General features: G+C 47.7%; 1 protein-coding gene across 1 annotated transcript; it reads right to left on the bottom strand.

Annotated features, from left to right (window-relative positions):
• Positions 1–919: 919 nt before the first annotated feature.
• On the bottom strand, positions 920–22135 carry cers6 (ceramide synthase 6). Its single transcript, XM_079732257.1, has 11 exons — positions 21839–22135; positions 20816–20921; positions 17476–17606; positions 12074–12131; positions 10639–10689; positions 10150–10242; positions 6372–6500; positions 4995–5101; positions 3200–3356; positions 2030–2053; positions 920–1810 (listed from the first exon to the last, which is right to left on the bottom strand). The coding sequence occupies exons 1-11, from the start codon at positions 22006–22008 to the stop codon at positions 1655–1657; spliced, it is 1182 nt and encodes a 393-aa protein (XP_079588383.1). The 5' UTR covers positions 22009–22135; the 3' UTR covers positions 920–1654.
• Between the last annotated feature and the right edge of the window lie 107 nt (positions 22136–22242).

Genomic DNA, 22242 nt, shown 5'->3' with positions numbered 1-22242 from the left:
TGTTCAGTACTAAAGTGGGCCGTGATTAGTGTTCAGTACTAAACTGGGCCGTGATAAGTGTTCAGTACCAAAGTGGGCCTTGATTAGCGTTTAGTGTTCAGTACTAAAGTGGGCCGTGTTTAGTACTAAAGTGGGCCATGATTAGTGATTACTGTTTTGTACTAAAGGGGGCTGTGTTTAGTACTAATGTGGGCCGTGATTAGTGTTTAGTACTAATGTGGGCCGTAATTAGTGTTTAGTACTAAAGGCGGTGTTTAGTACTAAAGTGGGCCATGATTAGTGATTACTGTTTTGTACTAAAGGGGGCTGTGTTTAGTACTAATGTGGGCCGTGATTAGTGTTTAGTACTAATGTGGGCCGTAATTAGTGTTTAGTACTAAAGTGGGCCTTGATTAGTGTTTAGTGTTCAGTACTAAAGTGGGTCGTTACTAGTGTTTCGTACTAAAGTTGGCCGTGTTTAGTACTAAAGTGGGCCGTGATTAGTGTTAAATATTAAAGTTGGCCGTGTTTAGCACTAAAGTGGGCAATGATTAGTGTTTAGTACTAAAGTGGGCCGTGATTAGTGTTTCGTACTAAAGTTGGCCGTGATTAGTGTTAAATATTAAAGTTGGCCGTGTTTAGTACTAAAGTGGGCCTTGATTAGTGTTCAGTACTAAAGTGGGCCGTGATTAGTGTTCAGTACTAAAGTGGGCCGTGATTAGTGTTTAGTACTAAAGTGGGCCTTGATTAGTGTTTAGTACTGAAGTGGGCCGTGTTTAGTACTAAAGTGGGCCTTGATTAGTGTTTAGTACTAAAGTGGGCCTTGATTAGTGTTTAGTACTAAAGTGGCCCGTGTTTAGTACTAAAGTGGGCCTTGATTAGTGTTTAGTACTAGAGAGGGACGTGTTTAATGTGCGACATGACTGAAACCAATCATTGGACTGCTGAGCTAGTCAGCCTCTTCCATCTTGCGCGCACGCACGTACACACACACACACACGTTTGAACGGTCTGTTTATTGAATATTTGAAACACCCGGTATCTGCCTTTCAGCTTGACATCATACCAGAATACTTTTAAACAAACCCCTTCATTACAGCATCTAGCTGCATGCACAGAATGCCTGTAGCACATAATACTGCCGCCACATCCCATATGGAGCATGTCTCATTGAAATGAGAGGAAATAACACACATTACTATTTATTTAGTGTGTATGAATTCCAATTCAATCTTCGTTTTGGCATTGATTTCACAAATCACACAAACCCAGTTGATAGTCATTGTGTCCAGTATAGCTACCCTCTACCTGGACATTGGCCCTAAGCATGACCTGCAAACATAAAATAAATAAATAAGATTGACAAGACAATAACACATACAGAGAGAGAGAGAGAGAGAGAGGGGGACAGAGAGAGACCAGAGAGAGATAAAGAATAAGAATGATGGCTGGAGGGAGATTAGGCCATAGTAGAGGTAGGGTTCTCAGGGGAACTCTACGCTTTGTTGTGTATAAGAACCAATTGGGTGAGGTCGTTCTTGAATCCCACCATGAACTCGTTAACACGCACACATCCCCAGCTCAAGTGTTAGTACGGGTCAGGGGAAGGGGTTATGGGGGTTAGGAGAAGGGTGAGGTGTATGGGTAGGGTTAGGGGTAGGGTTGTGAGGGGTGGTCAGTGGTGTTCCTCAGGGCATGGCCCGTAGCCGTTGGCCTCATGTGTTTTGTTGTTTGTGCCGTTGGTGGCGCTGCTGTGGGGCTTCTGATTGGCCATCGGACCGTCCTCCTCGTCTGAGCTTGTCTCCATGTCGCTGCGGTCGTCTTTAGACACCTGAAGTCCAAACAGGGAGGACCAATCAAGCTCAGATTCAATCGCATCCTGACTGTTCTGTTGATTCAGACCTGGTTCATGCGTAACCCAGATCCGGTTAACTAGTTAGGGTTAGCGTAAAAGTGTCTGAACAGGAGGAACCTGTGTCTCTCTGACAGTTGATATACAACTGCATATTTATATATTTAAACCATTTAATATATTAATGACAGATCTTACATTTAAAGGGTTCCATTTTCCCGCCTTGCAGATGTCCGTGGTAGTATGGGGGATAAGAAAATAGAAAAGTTCAAAGGTGATTATTGCATGTGCATCATATCAGATAGACTGTGACCATGTAAATATAATAGTTTGCTATAGTTCTCATTTATTTGTAACTATCATATTTAGATTGTATTTATCTGTAACCTTATGTGTAACCTGCTATAGGGTTATGAATAACCCTAAACCATATCCCTAAACATTAGGCAGTCACCACCACAACTACAAATGGGTCATCCTTTAATATTATTGATCATTATTATGTATGTTCACCCCCCCTCACCCTGCCCCCCACTGTGTCTCACCCCCCCACTGTGTCTCACCCCCCCACTGTGTCTCACCCTGCCCCCCACTGTGTCTCACCCCCCCCACTGTGTCTCACCCCCCCCACTGTGTCTCACCCCCCCACTGTGTCTCACCCTGCCCCCCACTGTGTCTCACCCTGCCCCCCACTGTGTCTCACCCCCCCACTGTGTCTCACCCTGCCCCCCACTGTGTCTCACCCTGCCCCCCACTGTGTCTCACCCCCCCCACTGTGTCTCACCCTGCTCCCCACTGTGTCTCACCCTGCCCCCCACTGTGTCTCACCCTGCCCCCCACTGTGTCTCACCCTGCCCCCCACTGTGTCTCACCCCCCCCACTGTGTCTCACCCCCCCACTGTGTCTCACCCTGCCCCCCACTGTGTCTCACCCTGCCCCCCACTGTGTCTCACCCTGCTCCCCACTGTGTCTCACCCTGCCCCCCACTGTGTCTCACCCCCCCCACTGTGTCTCACCCTGCCCCCCACTGTGTCTCACCCTGCCCCCCACTGTGTCTCACCCCCCCCACTGTGTCTCACCCCCCCACTGTGTCTCACCCTGCCCCCCACTGTGTCTCACCCCCCCACTGTGTCTCACCCTGCCCCCCACTGTGTCTCACCCTGCCCCCCACTGTGTCTCACCCTGCCCCCCACTGTGTCTCACCCTGCCCCCCACTGTGTCTCACCCCCCCACTGTGTCTCACCCTGCCCCCCACTGTGTCTCACCCTGCCCCCCACTGTGTCTCACCCTGCCCCCCACTGTGTCTCACCCTGCCCCCCACTGTGTCTCACCCCCCCCACTGTGTCTCACCCCCCCACTGTGTCTCACCCTGCCCCTGCAGACCGCCCGGCATGCGGTCTTCACGATGAGGTAGGACCAGTAGGAGTGCAGTGCCTGCAGGAGGAGCAGCAGCAGGTTGAAGAGCCACCATGACGGGTAGGGACCCACCATCTCCCAGCTCTCAAAGAGAGTGGTGTTCAGGATCCTGAGGGAGAGGGCAGAGTCAGGGTTAGGTCATGAGCAGTGAGTTAGGGTCATGAGCAGTGAGTTAGGGTTAGGGTCATGAGCAGTGAGTTAGGGTCATGAGCAGTGAGTTAGGGTTAGGGTTATGAGCAGTGAGTTAGGGTCATGAGCAGTGAGTTAGGGTCATGAGCAGTGAGTTAGGGTTATGAGCAGTGAGTTAGGGTTATGAGCAGTGAGTTAGGGTCATGAACAGTGAGTTAGGGTTATGAGCAGTGAGTTAGGGTCATGAGCAGTGAGTTAGGGTTATGAGCAGTGAGTTAGGGTCATGAGCAGTGAGTTAGGGTCATGAGCAGTGAGTTAGGGTTACGAACAGTGAGTTAGGGTTAGGGTTATGAGCAGTGAGTTAGGGTTACGAACAGTGAGTTAGGGTTAGGAGGAGTGAGTTAGGGTTATGGTTATGAGCAGTGAGTTAGGGTTATGAGCAGTGAGTCAGGGTTAGGTCATGAGCAGTGAGTTAGGGTCATGAGCAGTGAGTTAGGGTTACGAACAGTGAGTTAGGGTTAGGAGGAGTGAGTTAGGGTTATGGTTATGAGCAGTGAGTTAGGGTTATGAGCAGTGAGTTAGGGTTATGAACAGTGAGTTAGGGTTAGGGTTATGAGCAGTGAGTTAGGGTTATGAGCAGTGAGTTAGGGTTAGGAGGAGTGAGTTAGGGTTATGAGCAGTGAGTTAGGGTTATGAGCAGTGAGTTAGGGTCATGAGCAGTGAGTTAGGGTCATGAACAGTGAGTTAGGGTCATGAACAGTGAGTTAGGGTTATGAACAGTGAGTTAGGGTTAGGAGGAGTGAGTTAGGGTTATGGTTATGAGCAGTGAGTTAGGGTCATGAGCAGTGAGTTAGGGTTATGAGCAGTGAGTTAGGGTTATGAGCAGTGAGTTAGGGTTATGAGCAGTGAGTTAGGGTTATGAACAGTGAGTTAGGGTTATGAACAGTGAGTTAGGGTTACGAACAGTGAGTTAGGGTTACGAACAGTGAGTTAGGGTTAGGGTTATGAGCAGTGAGTTAGGGTCATGAGCAGTGAGTTAGGGTTATGAGCAGTGAGTTAGGGTTATGAACAGTGAGTTAGGGTTATGAACAGTGAGTTAGGGTTACGAACAGTGAGTTAGGGTTACGAACAGTGAGTTAGGGTTAGGGTTATGAGCAGTGAGTTAGGGTCATGAGCAGTGAGTTAGGGTCATGAGCAGTGACTTAGGGTCATGAGCAGTGAGTTAGGGTCATGAGCAGTGAGTTAGGGTTATGAACAGTGAGTTAGGGTCATGAGCAGTGAGTTAGGGTCATGAGCAGTGAGTTAGGGTTATGAGCAGTGAGTTAGGGTTATGAACAGTGAGTTAGGGTCATGAGCAGTGAGTTAGGGTTATGAGCAGTGAGTTAGGGTTATGAGCAGTGAGTTAGGGTCATGAGCAGTGAGTTAGGGTCATGAACAGTGAGTTAGGGTTATGAACAGTGAGTTAGGGTTATGAGCAGTGAGTTAGGGTCATGAACAGTGAGTTAGGGTTATGAACAGTGAGTTAGGGTCATGAGCAGTGAGTTAGGGTTATGAGCAGTGAGTTAGGGTCATGAGCAGTGAGTTAGGGTTATGAGCAGTGAGTTAGGGTTAGGGTTACCAGATGGGAAGGACCCCCAGCCTGGAGCTGATGAAGAACATTGAGAACACGGCGAACAGGAAGTTGCAGAGCGTCTGGCATCTGGCGTAGTTGGCCATCTTGGCGGCCTGAGAGAAAATGTGAACAAATAAAAACACTTCATGAAGCAACATGAGAGTTAACCCTCGTCATTATTGACTGTATAAACATCACCTACATAGCGTTGTGCTTCGTTACCCAGACTACGTTACCCAGAGGACGTTACCCAGAGAACGTTACCCAGAGGACGCTACCCAGAGGACGTTACCCAGACTACGTTACCCAGAGGACGTTACCCAGAGGACGTTACCCAGAGGACGCTACCCAGAGGACGTTACCCAGAGGACGCTACCCAGAGGACGTTACCCAGACTACGTTACCCAGACTACGTTACCCAGAGGACGTTACCCAGACTACGTTACCCAAACTCGTACCCAGAGGACGTTACCCAGAGGACGTTACCCAGAGGACGTTACCCAGACTATGTTACCCAGAGGACGTTACCCAGACTACGTTACCCAGACTACGTTACCCAGACTCCGTTACCCAGAGGACGTTACCCAGAGGACGTTACCCAGAGGACGTTACCCAGACTATGTTACCCAGAGGACGTTACCCAGAGGACGTTACCCAGACTACGTTACCCAGAGGATGTTACCCAGAGGACGTTACCCAGACTACGTTACCTAGACTACGTTACCCAGAGGACGTTACCCAGACTACGTTACCAAGAGGATGTTACCCAGAGGACGTTACCCAGACTACGTTACCTAGACTACGTTACCCAGACTACGTTACCCAGAGGACGTTACCCAGAGGACGTTACCCAGAGGACGTTACCCAGACTACGTTACCTAGACTACGTTACCCAGACTACGTTACCCAGAGGACGTTACCCAGACTACGTTACCCAGAGGACGTTACCCAGACTACGTTACCCAGAGGACGTTACCCAGACTACGTTACCCAGAGGACGTTACCCAGAGGACGTTACCCAGAGAACGTTACCCAGAGGACAGTACCCAGACTACGTTACCTAGACTACGTTACCCAGACTACGTTACCCAGAGGACGTTACCCAGAGGACGTTACCCAGACTACGTTACCCAGAGGACGTTACCCAGAGGACGTTACCCAGAGGACGTTACCCAGACTACGTTACCTAGACTACGTTACCCAGACTACGTTACCCAGAGGACGTTACCCAGACTACGTTACCCAGAGGACGTTACCCAGAGAACGTTACCCAGAGGACAGTACCCAGACTACGTTACCCAGAGGACGTTACCCAGAGGACGTTACCCAGAGGACAGTACCCAGACTACGTTACCCAGAGGACGTAAACCACTGCCCCCATACCTCCATCAGTACATCGACTGCGTCGTGGAGACACATGAGCAGAGTGCCAACCCGCACCATGTTGTTGACGTAGGAGAAGCTGATGAGGGAGATGGTGGTCAGGTGGTGCAGGAACATGAGCAGGAAGTCCTGAGGAACAGTTTGACGGTCACAACTAGTCCCCACCACACAGCTTTGTGTTAGATACCTAACAAGGGAACGACCTGAAGAGCTAAGGCGATGTTTTCGATAAGGTGAGAGTACATATGTAGTGTTTGTATGCGTGTCTGTATCATAACTCAACCATCACTGGACGCACTTCGAGAAATACAATTGGAATTGATTAAGGATGCACACTAAACTAAGCATGCAGTTGATTTAGTATTATAAACTGAGTCTCTTTTGTATCTGTTTTTTTATAAGTTGAATGCAGAAGCAAACAGTTGAGCTGTCAGTTCTACATCAGTGGCAGAGAACGGCCTGAACAGCGGTGAAGGTTAGGGTCCAGGGAGTCCGTTAGCATCTGCTAGTGTAGCTATGGATACTATTGATTAGAATGGCAGCCGTCAAGCAGAGGGTTTGGTCTCATAGAAAAGTCAAGGAAGGACAGATGAGAAGAGGAGAGGAGGAATGAAGCAGTGAACACACTGGACCAGAGAGAGAATGAAGCAGTGAACACAGTGAACACACTGGACCAGAGAGAGAATGAAGCAGTGAACACAGTGAACACACTGGACCAGAGAGAGAATGAAGCAGTGAACACAGTGAACACAGTGAACACACTGGAACTGAGAGAGAATGAAGCAGTGAACACACTGGACCAGAGAGAATGAAGCAGTGAACACACTGGAACTAAGAGACAATGAAGCAGTGAACACACAGGATCAGAGAGAATGAAGCAGTGAACAGTGAACACACTGGACCAGAGAGAAAATGAAGCGATGAACACACTGGACCAGAGAGAGAATGAAACAGTGAACAAAGTGAACACACTGGACCAGAGAGCATGAGGCAGTGAACAGTGAACACACTGGACCAGAGAGAGAATGAAGCAGTGAACCCACTGGACCAGAGAGAAAATGAAGTGATGAACACACTGGACCAGAGAGAGAATGAAGCAGTGAACACACTGGACCAGAGAGAGAATGAAGCAGTGAACACACTGGACCAGAGAGAGAATGAAGCAGTGAACCCACTGGACCAGAGAGAAAATGAAGCGATGAACACACTGGACCAGAGAGAGAATGAAGCAGTGAACACACTGGACCAGAGAGAGAATGAAGCAGTGAACACACTGGACCAGAGAGAGAATGAAGCAGTGAACCCACTGGACCAGAAAGAGAATGAAGCAGTGAACCCACTGGAGGAGAGAGAGAATGAAGCAGTGAACCCACTGAGGAGAGAGAGAATGAAGCAGTGAACCCACTGGAGGAGAGAGAGAATGAAGCAGTGAACAAACTGGAGGAGAGAGAGAATGAAGCAGTGAACCCACTGGAGGAGAGAGAGAATAAAGCAGTGAACAAACTGGAGGAGAGAGAGAATGAAGCAGTGAACAGTAAACACACTGGAGTTTTCAGTGAAATAAACTGAAAAGAGAAACCAAACAGAAACATGCCATGTGTCAACAGAGAGGAGAGGGTGGAGGCGTCATGGTGTTAGGGTGGGGGTGGATGAGGAGGTGGGTGAGTAAGGGGGAGGTGTCATGGTGTTGGGGTGGGGGTGGATGAGGAGGTGGGTGAGTAAGGGGGAGGTGTCATGGTGTTAGGGTGGGGGTGGATGAGGAGGTGGGTGAGTAAGGGGGGAGGTGTCATGGTGTTAGGGTGGGGGTGGATGAGGAGGTGGGTGAGTAAGGGGGAGGTGTCATGGTGTTAGGGTGGGGGTGGATGAGGAGGTGGGTGAGTAAGGGGGGAGGTGTCATGGTGTTAGGGTGGGGGTGGATGAGGAGGTGGGTGAGTAAGGGGGGAGGTGTCATGGTGTTAGGGTGGGGGTGGAGGTGGGTGAGTAAGGGGGAGGTGTCATGGTGTTAGGGTGGGGGTGGATGAGGAGGTGGGTGAGTAAGGGGGAGGTGTCATGGTGTTAGGGTGGGGGTGGATGAGCAGGTGGGTGAGTAAGGGGGAGGTTGTTGGGGTGCAGAAGAGGGCAGCCATGGGCAGAACCACTGCAGAGCGGACCCAACCCTACCCCCAACCCTACCCAACAGAGCCAAAACAAAATCAAATATGAAGCAATAACTAAATAAAATAGCTGTTAAGTGTTTTCATGACACAAAAAAATTCAATGAAGAAGTCTGATCTGAGCATCCTAATAACTATTTCATATATGAAATGTACTGTAAGTAACGACTAAACCATCATTATATTATATATACACTACTACAGGTTTAATATTATATGTACTATATGTTAGTAATAAACCATAATTATATACTATCTACTACTACAGATGCACATACATACATACATACATACATACATACATACATACATACATACATACATACATACATACATACATACATACATACATACATACATACATACATACATACAGGGTGCGATTTGCCGGTGGGGATGGTGGGGATTATCCCCCCCTCTGGTTTACACGTCCTACCCTCTGCTGAATTATTTTTATCCACGGTGGGGATAAAAATTATCCCCCCCACCCAAAGTGTTTTCACCATTACATCGTAATAATTAACAACCAAAATACACAGGGTCCGTCTTCATTTTGAAACATTTTAAAACGTTTCTCAAAATTATCCCCCCCTCTGGTTTTTTCACAAATCGCACCCTGCATACATACATAGAACACAGCATGACGACTGGTTGGTTACTAGCACAGGGAACTGGGGCTGTCTGAACATGCCGATTATCAATATTCTTTTACTTACAATGATGTGTTTCCAAGCTGACTTAACCTGAATCTAATCTGAAATGAATATATTCTTCCACGGTGCTTTGAGTATATTGTTGTTGCGTTAATCCCCATATTATTGGGTCAGGTTAACATCTAGGTGGAAGTTCTGTCTGAGCATGCTGGTTGAACTCAAACACTGAAGGGCTGAGGGTGTGTCATCCCCATGGTTATGACCCATCCCAACGCTGGGATACTTTGGTAGCACGTCGTTGAGGAGGAGTGTTGTAATGAGGGATGCTGTGTATGAAATGTACCACTCAGTGTGGCGTTAGACTAAAGGAGTCCGGTCTCAGAGACACTGCCTCAGATGGGCCGTCCACATCAACACACAGTTCTTTACTCTGAATACACTGTTCTATACTCTGAATACACTGTTCTATACTCTGAATACACTGTTTCATACTCTGAATACACTGTTCTATACTCTGAATACACTGTTCTATACTCTGAATACACTGTTTCATACTCTGAATACACTGTTCTATACTCTGAATACACTGTTCTATACTCTGAATACACTGTTCTATACTCTGAATACACTGTTTCATACTCTGAATACACTGTTCTATACTCTGAATACACTGTTCTATACTCTGAATACACTGCTCTATACTTTGAATACACTGTTTTATACTTTAAATACACTGTTCTATACTCTGACTACACTATTTTATACTCTGAATACACTGTTTTATACTCTAAATACACTGTTGACATTCTATCTCTATATAGCTATATCCTGTCAAGTCATGGAAAGAAGAAAGGAAACGTTAGCGTCTCAGAGCGGAGAACAGCGCCTCAGAGAGGCCTTTATAACATTCATGTGACTACTGCTAGAGTCTAGTTTGACGAGGCTATGATCCTAACATGTTCATGTTCCTACCTTCCTCCTCATGTCTGTGAACTGAGATAAGAGGAGGGACAGGTAGAAGGACAGCTCCACGATGTAGTAGTAATGGAGGTCCACTGTGAGCGGCTGTAATCACACACACCACACAAAACCGTTCAAAATACAGCCTACTTTTCCATTACCGCCAAAAAAACATTCAAGAGGAAATAGCATTTTTATTATAATAGATGTCATATTGTAAATTATATTTTGCTAATGTTGGGTTTCTCATTTTCGTGATAATTACATCAACTGGTTTGGATGGTAAGGTAAGTGTGTATGTAAGTATGGAATGAGTAAAATAGATGAAACGTCATTTGGGTAGCTATGCATTGAATCAAATGCTTACCTGGTTCAGGTAGTTATGTATTGAGTATTAAGTTAAGTATTGATTACGTATTAAGTATTGAAACATTAGAAAAAAGCTAACCTGGTTTGGGTAGTTATGTATTGAAGATTTGAATGATTAGCATAAATGCTAACCTGGTTTGGGTAGTTGACCCAGCACTCTTTGGTGTTCCAGAGCCATGGAGTCTAGGGATCAAAGAACAAACACATTCAAATAAAGCGGAACCCAGCCTGTTCAGTTCAGCTTTGGTAGATTTGATTACATTAAGAGCCCTGTGAACAAAACCCTAAATAATTGATGGGAGTAAAACTGAAATAATTAAATATAACATAGTATTTCGTTTTTTGTAGAATCTTACTATCGACACTTCTAAACCCCTCCCCCTCACGCCCCCCAACCAGGAGCTACGCTAGGCCACGCCCACAGACAGCGAGCTACGCTAGGCCACGCCCACAGACAGCGAGCTACGCTAGGCCACGCCCACAGACAGCGAGCTACGCTAGGCCACGCCCACAGACAGCGAGCTACGCTAGGCCACGCCCCTCAGCCAAAGGAGCTACGCTAGGTGATGCTACACAGCTGCACAGACAGTCAGAACAGACAGAACTCGGTTATTGCGCATTCAAAATTAAAAAAAAGTGTCCCGCTTGCGCACTGGGAAGGGTTCAATCTTACACATGTCAATATAAGTTAAGAGTTAATAGACACTTATCGCAGAATGAGGGAACACGATGGGGATTTTGCCGACGGCCCTCTGATCAAAGCCCTTTCATTTGCAGTAATAAAGGGTTGATATCATAAGTTTCCCTTTGCTTTAGACTGTTCTATGACTTAATGTATACATGTTTTACATCTGCTAAGATAGAAAAATGTAAGTCCAAGCCAGGAGGAGTATTCGCGCCCACGAGAAAGCCCCTCAATAAGTGTGTGTAACGGCCCGTTTGACTTTCCTTCAACACAGTGAGAGGTCAGTCGGGGGTGCTGAAGTGCAGAGGTCGCTCCTTCCGGCTACCCGCAATGTTTGCAACTTCTCGGTGGGGTTAATTTGACCAAGCGCAACAGAGTGGGCGGGCTGCTCAATCACAGCAGACTGAGCTACTCGGGAGGCGGGCCTTAATGCGACACGAAACAAAACAGGACGTTTCTGAAAGACGCTGAAATTGGTTATGCAGAAGTAAACAATGTGATAATAATGAGGGTTATTTCTAAATAACTGGAATTTAACCCTATTCTCGTTGTACCCCCAAATACAACTATTAACTATTAACCCTAAAAAAGCATGATCTTTAAGAAGGCCACTGACGAGTGATATTGACAAGATTCCCGCCGTGCTTCTTTCGCCATCAGTGATCTTTGAGATGGTCACTTTCAAATACAACAAATACGATGAGGTTTTACGCCCACTTACTGATGTAAGTGCTGTTGTCGTTGTTGGTTTTTCAATGCTATATTGAAGCTACTGCTATCCCCTAGTGACGGATATTCACAGTGAAAGATGCATTCTACAGCCTGGCATCCAAGGACAGTTTTAAAGCATGTTAAAAACAAAACAGAGAGACGTTAACTTACTTTTTTTAAGAATCGGAGGCCGTAGGTAAATATGTATAGGTAGAAGGTAAACCTCCACCTAGGGAAACAAGCAGAATAGGAAGGTGGTACGTTGGTTAGGTTGTTTTTCTCCAGGTGTCCAGATGAACAAGTTCAGCTTAGTCTAGGCTGGAGACCAGCAGGGAGTTCAGTCTAGGCTCCTTGCCCGATTTAGGAAGATGTTTGACACCTTTACCTTTATCATCTTTCCGTTGATCATATAAATACTTGTTTGTGTTTACCGTACTTTAATCTTCCCCACTTTTACTTGGAGGTGTCTATATTCTATGGGTATTTAAATGGTTATTCTTCTCAGATTGCCTCTCTAAGTTAATAAGGTGTTAGAGCATTTTTCATCAATTCTAGATCATGGTTATACAATTACAAATAAATAAATACACACATTTTTGAAAATATTAAATATTCAATGCTAATTTATTGATTTTGTGAGCTACGCTCTAAAGGTGGAGGGTGTAGAAGTGACCCCTAGGGCGGAGTCAAGGAGAGGGCGGAGTCAAGGGGAGGGCGGAGTCAAGGGGAGGGCGGAGTCAAAGGGAGGGCGGAGTCAAGGAGAGGGCAGAGTCAAGGGGAGGGCTGAGTCACGGACAGGGCGGAGTCAAGGGGAGGGCGGAGTCAAGGGGAGGGCGGAGTCAAGGAGAGGTGGAGTAAAGAGGAGGGGGGAGTAAAGGGGAGGGGGGAGTAAAGGAGAGGGGGAGTAAAGGGGAGGGGGGAGTAAAGGGGAGGGGGGAGTAAAGGGGAGTAGGAGTAAAGGGGAGGGGGGAGTAAAGGGGAGTAGGAGTAAAGGGGAGGGGGGAGTAAAGGGGAGGGGGGAGTAAAGGAGAGGGGGGAGTAAAGGGGAGTAGGAGTAAAGGGGAGGGGGGAGTAAAGGGGAGGGGAGTAAAGAGGAGGGGGGAGTAAAGGGGAGGGGGGAGTAAAGGGGAGGGGGGAGTAAAGGGGAGTTGGAGTAAAGGGGAGGGGGGAGTAAAGGGGAGGGGGGAGTAAAGGGGAGGGGGGAGTAAAGGGGAGTTGGAGTAAAGGGGAGGGGGGAGTAAAGGGGAGGGGGGAGTAAAGGGGAGGGGGGAGTAAAGGGGAGGGGGGAGTAAAGGGGAGGGGGGAGTAAAGGGGAGGGGGGAGTAAAGGGGAGGGCTACTCAGTTACTAAATGAGTTATTTAGGCCCCGTTTACACGAGGATGCTTGCGGGTAAAAACAACGACATATTTTATCGGAAGTGCCTTTTGTTTAGACGGTGACGGCGTTTTTGGGGCTTGAAAACAAAAAATGTGAAACCACCCTCCAGAGTGGAAAACTTGAATACGCTCCGCCGTAGCGTTTCCGTCTACACTGCCAAGACGCAAAACTCTGCTCAGATCTGCTCACTTTGCGTGCGCGTTTACGTCACATACAGCGCCAGCACAGGGAAATAAAGAAACATGTTGGATTATTTCCATGCGTCGGACTCTAATAAACTTCCAGGAGTCTTTCCACGAAGTGTACAGGATATGAACAGATAGTATTACTGAACAGAGAAGGATCTGTAATTATGTTTTGGTTTTCGCAGTGCAGATAAGAGAAGAAGGAAGATTCTATGCATGCGCTCAGACATGCGGTGTTGTGTGATAGTGTATCACAGCACCACCTAGCCGCCTGACATGCATACCCAATCGAATTCCACACTTTTGCGTCACCATATGCACGCAAATTTCCTCCCGAAAACGTTTGTCTAAACGCGGAATAAAAAGTGAAGACGCTATGCCACTTTTGCGTCTTCTGTTCAGACCGTCAACAAGGAGACGCAGCCTTGGTCTGCAAAACTAAATGTACAGAGGACACATTACTGCTACATTACGGGCCACTGTTAGCTGGTACGGCTACATAACGGGCCACTGTTAGCTGGTACGGCTACAAAGCGGGCCACTGTTAGCTGGCACGGCTACATAACGGCTACTGTTAGCTTGTTCTGCTACATAACGGCCACCGTTAGCTGGTACGGCTACATAACGGGCCACTGTTAGCTGGTACGGCTACATAACGGCTACTGTTAGCTTGTTCTGCTACATAACGGCTACTGTTAGCTGGTACAGCTACATAACGGGCTACTGTTAGCTGGTACGGCTACATAACAGCTACTGTTAGCTGGTACGGCTACATAATGGGCCACTGTTAGCTGGTACGGCTACATAACGGCTACTTTTAGCTTGTTCTGCTACATAACGGCTACTGTTAGCTGGTACGGCTACATAACGGGCTACTGTTAGCTGGTACTGCTACATTACGGGCCACTGTTAGCTGGTACGGCTACATAACGGGCCACTGTTAGCTGGTACGGCTACATAACGGCTACTGTTAGCTTGTTCTGCTACATAACGGGCCACTGTTAGCTGGTACGGCTACATAACGGGCCACTGTTAGCTGGTACGGCTACATAACGGCTACTGTTAGCTTGTTCTGCTACATAACGGCTACTGTTAGCTGGTACGGCTACATAACGGGCCACTGTTAGCTGGTACGGCTACATAACGGCTACTGTTAGCTTGTTCTGCTACATAACGGCTACTGTTAGCTGGTACAGCTACATAATGGGCTACTGTTAGCTGGTACAGCTACATAACAGGCTACTGTTAGCTGATACAGCTACATAACGGGCTACTGTTAGCTGGTACGGCTACATAACGGCTACTGTTAGCTTGTTCTGCTACATAACGGCTACTGTTAGCTGGTACTGCTACATAACGGGCTACTGTTAGCTTTTGATGCTACGTAATGGCTACTGTTAGCTGGGACTGCTCCATAACGGCTACTGTTAGCTGGTACTGCTACATAATGGGCTACTGTTAGCTGGTACTGCTACATAACGGGCTACTGTTAGCTTGTTCTGCTACATAACGGGCTACTGTTAGCTGGTACAGATACATAACGGGCTACTGTTAGCTGGTACAGCTACATAACGGGCTACTGTTAGCTGGTACGGCTACATAACGGGCTACTGTTATCTGGTACTGCTACAAAACGGGCTACTGTTAGCTTGTTCTGCTACATAACGGCTACTGTTAGCTGGTATTGCTCCATAACAGCTACTGTTAGCTTTTGATGCTACGTAATGGCTACTGTTAGCTGGTAATGCTACATAACGGGCTACTATTAGCTGGGACTGCTCCATAACGGCTACTGTTAGCTGGGACTGCTCCATAACAGCTACTGTTAGCTGGTACTGCTACATAATGGGCTACTGTTAGCTGGTAATGCTATGTAACGGCTACTGTTAGCTGGTACTGCTACATAACGGGCTACTGTTAGCTGGAACTGCTACATAACAAGCTACTATTAGCTGGTACAGCTACATAACGGCTACTGTTAGCTGATAATGCTACATAACGGGCTACTGTTAGCTGGTACTGCTACATAACGGGCTACTGTTAGCTGGTACAGCTACATAATGGCTACTGTTAGCTGGTACAGCTACATAATGGCTACTGTTAGCTGGTACTGCTACATAACGGGCTACTGTTAGCTGGTACTGCTACATAACGGCCACTGTTAGCTGGTACTGCTACATAACGGCTACTGTTAGCTGGTACATTTACATTTACATTTAGGGCATTTAGCAGACGCTGTTATCCAAAGCGACTTACAATAAGTGCATTTGTTACAATAAGTACATTTGTCATAAGAAGTGAAACAATATATCGCTGTCGGTACAGTAAAGACGTTCATAGAACCAAGTGCAAGTATTACAATCGCTAGGCTAACCCATTTCCCGTGTAAAGCAGCGATAGCAGCTACTGTAGATGCTACACAATTAAGTACCTTGAATAAGTGCAATGTACAAGTGCCAGGACGTACAACATTCAAGGGTGGCTGTGCATTGGTTTCTATGCAGAGTCGAGATGAACTCTGAACAGGTGAGTTTTGAGTCTTTTGCGGAAGCTGGTGAGCGACTCTGCGGTCCTGACATCGGTAGGGAGCTCGTTCCACCACTGAGGTCCCAAAACATAGAAAAATTGTGACTTTGCTGATCGACCTTTGCTTGCTCTTAGCGATGGCGGTACCAGACGTCCAGCTGAGGTAGTTGAGCGGAGGGATCGAGCTGGGGTGTGTGGCTTTACTAATGCTTGGAGGTAGGCAGGGGCAGTTCCATCGACTGCCTTGTATGCCAGTACCGTCATCTTGAATCTGATGCGAGCTATTACAGGGTACACTCTGGTACGGCTACAAAACGGCTACTGTTAGCTGGTACTGCTACATAACGGGCTACTGTTAGCTGGTACTGCTACATAACGGCTACTGTTAGCTGGTATTGCTACATAACGGGCCACTGTTAGCTGGTACTGCTACATAACGGGCTACTGTTAGCTGGTACAGCTACATAATGGCTACTGTTAGCTGGTACAGCTACATAATGGCTACTGTTAGCTGGTACTGCTACATAACGGGCTACTGTTAGCTGGTACTGCTACATAACGGCCACTGTTAGCTGGTACTGCTACATAACGGCTACTGTTAGCTGGTACATTTACATTTACATTTAGGGCATTTAGCAGACGCTGTTATCCAAAGCGACTTACAATAAGTGCATTTGTTACAATAAGTACATTTGTCATAAGAAGTGAAACAATATATCGCTGTCGGTACAGTAAAGACGTTCATAGAACCAAGTGCAAGTATTACAATCGCTAGGCTAACCCATTTCCCGTGTAAAGCAGCGATAGCAGCTACTGTAGATGCTACACAATTAAGTACCTTGAATAAGTGCAATGTACAAGTGCCAGGACGTACAACATTCAAGGGTGGCTGTGCATTGGTTTCTATGCAGAGTCGAGATGAACTCTGAACAGGTGAGTTTTGAGTCTTTTGCGGAAGCTGGTGAGCGACTCTGCGGTCCTGACATCGGTAGGGAGCTCGTTCCACCACTGAGGTCCCAAAACATAGAAAAATTGTGACTTTGCTGATCGACCTTTGCTTGCTCTTAGCGATGGCGGTACCAGACGTCCAGCTGAGGTAGTTGAGCGGAGGGATCGAGCTGGGGTGTGTGGCTTTACTAATGCTTGGAGGTAGGCAGGGGCAGTTCCATCGACTGCCTTGTATGCCAGTACCGTCATCTTGAATCTGATGCGAGCTATTACAGGGTACACTCTGGTACGGCTACAAAACGGCTACTGTTAGCTGGTACTGCTACATAACGGGCTACTGTTAGCTGGTACTGCTACATAACGGCTACTGTTAGCTGGTATTGCTACATAACGGGCCACTGTTAGCTGGTACGGCTACATAACGGCTACTGTTAGCTGGTACTGCTACATAACGGCTACTGTTAGCTGGTACTGCTACATAACGGCTACTGGCCGGGGGCCTCAGAGGACCGGGGCCCTCACACCGGGGGCCTCACATGCTCTCGCAGAAGCGCGTCAGAGTGCTGGGCTTCTCCTGGTTGCGTCTCTGTCTGAACCAGCGCTGGATGCTGCGGACGTCCCAGTCGAGTTGCTTGGACAGACCCTCCAGCCGCTTCTCATCTGGGTGCTGGAAACACCAAACACAACAACAACAACAACAACAACAACAACATGTGTCAAAAGCAGCAGCCGCTGATATCCATCAGCTAACCCAGCAGCTGAAAGGTGCTGGGATACATAATCAAAGTCCCTACCTCACCTGCTCCTCAATGACCTGTCTCTGTACTGTCTAACCCCTACCTGCTCCTTAATGACCTGTCTCTGTACTGTCTAACCCCTACCTGCTCCTTAGTGACCTGTCTCTGTACTGTCTAACCCCTACCTGCTCCTTAGTGACCTGTCCCTGTACTGTCTAACCCCTACCTGCTCCTTAACGACCTGTCTCTGTACTGTCTCACCCCTACCTGCTCCTTAATGACCTGTCTCTGTACTGTCTAACCCCTACCTGCTCCTTAATGACCTGTACTGTCTAACCCCTACCTGCTCCTTAATGACCTGTCTCTGTACTGTCTAACCCCTACCTGCTCCTTAATGACCTGTCTCTGTACTGTCTAACCCCTACCTGCTCCTTAGTGACCTGTCTCTGTACTGTCTAACCCCTACCTGCTCCTTAATGACCTGTCTCTGTACTGTCTAACCCCTACCTGCTCCTTAATGACCTGTCTCTGTACTGTCTAACCCCTACCTGCTCCTTAATGACCTGTCTCTGTACTGTCTAACCCCTACCTGCTCCTCAATGACCTGTCTCTGTACTGTCTAACCCCTACCTCCTCCTCAATGACCTGTCTCTGTACTGTCTAACCCCTACCTGCTCCTTAATGACCTGTCTCTGTACTGTCTAACCCCTACCTGCTCCTCAATGACCTGTCTCTGTAGTGTCTAACCCCTACCTGCTCCTCACTGACCTGTCTCTGTACTGTCTAACCCCTACCTGCTCCTTAGTGACCTGTCTCTGTACTGTCTAACCCCTACCTGCTCCTCAATGACCTGTCTCTGTACTGTCTAACCCCTACCTGCTCCTCAATGACCTGTCTCTGTACTGTCTAACCCCTACCTGCTCCTTAATGACCTGTGTCTGTACTGTCTAACCCCTACCTGCTCCTTAATGACCTGTCTCTGTACTGTCTAACCCCTACCTGCTCCTTAATGACCTGTCTCTGTACTGTCTAACCCCTACCTGCTCCTCAATGACCTGTCTCTGTACTGTCTAACCCCTTCCTGCTCCTCAATGACCTGTCTCTGTACTGTCTAACCCCTACCTGCTCCTTAATGACCTGTCTCTGTACTGTCTCACCCCTACCTGCTCCTCAATGACCTGTCTCTGTACTGTCTAACCCCTACCTCCTCCTCAATGACCTGTCTCTGTACTGTCTAACCCCTACCTGCTCCTTAATGACCTGTCTCTGTACTGTCTAACCCCTACCTGCTCCTCAATGACCTGTCTCTGTAGTGTCTAACCCCTACCTGCTCCTCACTGACCTGTCTCTGTACTGTCTAACCCCTACCTGCTCCTTAGTGACCTGTCTCTGTACTGTCTAACCCCTACCTGCTCCTCAATTACCTGTCTCTGTACTGTCTAACCCCTACCTGCTCCTCAATGACCTGTCTCTGTACTGTCTAACCCCTACCTGCTCCTCAATGACCTGTGTCTGTACTGTCTAACCCCTACCTGCTCCTTAATGACCTGTCTCTGTACTGTCTAACTCCTACCTGCTCCTTAATGACCTGTCTCTGTACTGTCTAACTCCTACCTGCTCCTTAATGACCTGTCTCTGTACTGTCTAACCCCTACCTGCTCCTCAATGACCTGTCTCTGTACTGTCTAACCCCTTCCTGCTCCTCAATGACCTGTCTCTGTACTGTCTAACCCCTACCTGCTCCTCAATGACCTGTCTCTGTACTGTCTAACCCCTACCTGCTCCTCAATGACCTGTCTCTGTACTGTCTAACCCTTACCTGCTCCTTAATGACCTGTCTCTGTACTGTCTAACCCCTACCTGCTCCTTAATGACCTGTACTGTCTAACCCCTACCTGCTCCTTAATGACCTGTCTCTGTACTGTCTAATCCCTACCTGCTCCTTAGTGACCTGTCTCTGTACTGTCTAACCCCTACCTGCTCCTTAATGACCTGTACTGTCTAACCCCTACCTGCTCCTTAGTGACCTGTCTCTGTACTGTCTAACCCCTACCTGCTCCTTAATGACCTGTCTCTGTACTGTCTAACCCCTACCTGCTCCTCAATGACCTGTCTCTGTACTGTCTAACCCCTACCTGATCCTCAATGACCTGTCTCTGTACTGTCTAACCCCTACCTGCTCCTCAATGACCTGTAATGTCTAACCCCTACCTACTCCTTAATGACCTGTGTCTGTACTGTCTAACCCCTACCTGCTCCTTAATGACCTGTCTCTGTACTGTCTAACCCCTACCTGCTCCTTAATGACCTGTCTCTGTACTGTCTAACCCCTACCTGCTCCTCCATGACCTGTCTTTGTACTGTCTAACCCCTACCTGGTCCTCAATGACCTGTCTCTGTACTGTCTAACCCCTACCTGCTCCTTAATGACCTGTCTCTGTACTGTCTAACCCCTACCTGCTCCTTAATGACCTGTCTCTCTACTGTATAACCCCTACCTGCTCCTTAATGACCTGTCTGTACTGTGAAACCCCTACCTGCTCCTTAATGACCTGTCTCTGTACTGTCTAACCCCTACTTGCTCCTTAATGACCTGTCTCTGTACTGTCTAACCCCTACCTGCTCCTTAATGACCTGTCTCTGTACTGTCTAACCCCTACCTGCTCCTTAATGACCTGTACTGTCTAACCCCTACCTGCTCCTGAATGACCTGTCTCTGTACTGTCTAACCCCTACCTGCTCCTTAATGACCTGTGTCTGTACTGTCTAACCCCTACCTGCTCCTTAATGACCTGTCTCTGTACTGTCTAACCCCTACCTGCTCCTTAATGACCTGTACTGTCTAACCCCTACCTGCTCCTTAATGACCTGTCTCTGTACTGTCTAACCCCTACCTGCTCCTTAATGACCTGTCTCTGTACTGTCTAACCCCTACCTGCTCTTAATGACCTGTCTCTGTACTGTCTAACCCCTACCTGCTCCTTAATGACCTGTCTCTGTACTGTCTAACCCCTACCTGCTCCTTAATGACCTGTCTCTGTACTGTCTAACCCCTACCTGCTCCTTACTGACCTGTCTCTGTACTGTCTAACCCCTACCTGCTCCTTACTGACCTGTCTCTGTACTGTCTAACCCCTACCTTGGTGATGGCGGTGAACACCTTCTCAAGGATGGCGTTGGGCGTGGCTCTCTGAGGCCCGCTGCTCTGGATCCTCAGCCCCACGGCGCATGGTCGCGCGATGAACCTGGAAAGAACACAAGGGAAATATTTGACTGATCTACTAAAGGTCTACGTGGAAACACTCATCTAACCATCAGGGTATGAACCCTGATGGTTAAGGATAATAGAGCATATCTCGTTGACAAAGCATAGACCTATAGTTAAGCATAGATGTATAGGTAAGCATTGACCTATAGGTAAACATAAATCTATAGGTAAGCATTGACCTACAGGTAAACATAGATCTATAGGTAAGCATTGACCTATAGGTAAACATAGATCTATAGGTAAGCATTGACCTATAGATAAACATAGATCTATAGGTAAGCATTGACCTATGGGTAAACAAAGATCTATATGTAAGCATCGATCTTTAGGTAAACACACTATGCAGCTCAATCTGTGAATTCTCTTCTGTGATAAAATGGATTGTAATAACGTTGTGACATGCTTGAATCTTAAAGTGGAGATAGAAGATGGTTGGATGATCTTCACGTCTGCGATGGTGAGAACACCAAACCACAACAACAGAAGAATGACTCCAGAACTCCACCTGAACGGATCCGTGACTGAAACCTAAAGCTCAGTGATCAGTAAGATTACTCTTTAGTGATGTACTTTCTCCACGTCAGGGCCCCGCTGACCTGAAGCTGGAGGACTCTGAAGCTCCGAATATTCATCATCTGAAGTATGACTCTGTTCCAGCCACTTCCGGCATAAATATGCAGACGTAGAAAATTCAGAAACCGTAATATATAAAAGGTAAAGGCCTGAGACACGCGCGCGCGCGCGCACACACACACACACACACACACACACACACACACACACACACACACACACACACACACACACACACACACACACACACACACACACACACACACACACACACACACACACACACACACACACACACACACACACACAATAAGCGCCCACCTCTCGAAGAGCATTCGGAGCAGGAAGAGGCAGAAGGCGAGGGGAGCCGCTAGCAGGAGGTCCTCCGCCTGCGGGAACGAAGCCTCCTCGGTGCTCTTCAGGTCCGCCCAGGTGACGTTGTGCGGGAGCCAGAACCGCTCGTTCCAGAACCAGGCCAGGACCCCGGCCATGAGACACTCTGATGGCTACAGCTCAGACCTTCTGGTGCCGGAGGGCTTCTCAAGCGACCTGCAGGCTTTGGTGATGCGATCTGGGACAGATCAGATCTCTCAGTAGGGAAGTACCTCGTTCCAAGCGTTCTCATCTCACGATGAAACGTCTGGATCGGGATGCACCAGATGAACGTTATTGGCAAGAGAGAGGGCGGGACTTTCAGCTGCATCGGTTTAGAGACGAGGGAGAAA

This window comes from Pollachius pollachius, assembly GCF_949987615.1.
Source record: "Pollachius pollachius genome assembly, chromosome: 3".
NCBI classification, from domain to species: domain Eukaryota; kingdom Metazoa; phylum Chordata; class Actinopteri; order Gadiformes; family Gadidae; genus Pollachius; species Pollachius pollachius.
The sequence above is the reverse complement of the archived record's forward strand: the minus strand, read 5'-3'. Positions and strand labels throughout refer to the sequence as shown.

Bases quoted from the DNA above. Each gene is read 5' to 3' on its own strand.
- cers6 (XM_079732257.1), bottom strand. From the start codon at position 22,008: ATGGCCGGGGTCCTGGCCTGGTTCTGGAACGAGCGGTTCTGGCTCCCG. The intron at 20,922-21,838 runs GTGGGCGCTTAT...TGTTCTTTCCAG, and splicing joins CTCCGAATGCTCTTCGAGAG to GTTCATCGCGCGACCATGCG. The intron at 10,690-12,073 runs GTAAGTTAACGT...TTTGATCCCTAG, and splicing joins GCCTCCGATTCTTAAAAAAA to ACTCCATGGCTCTGGAACAC.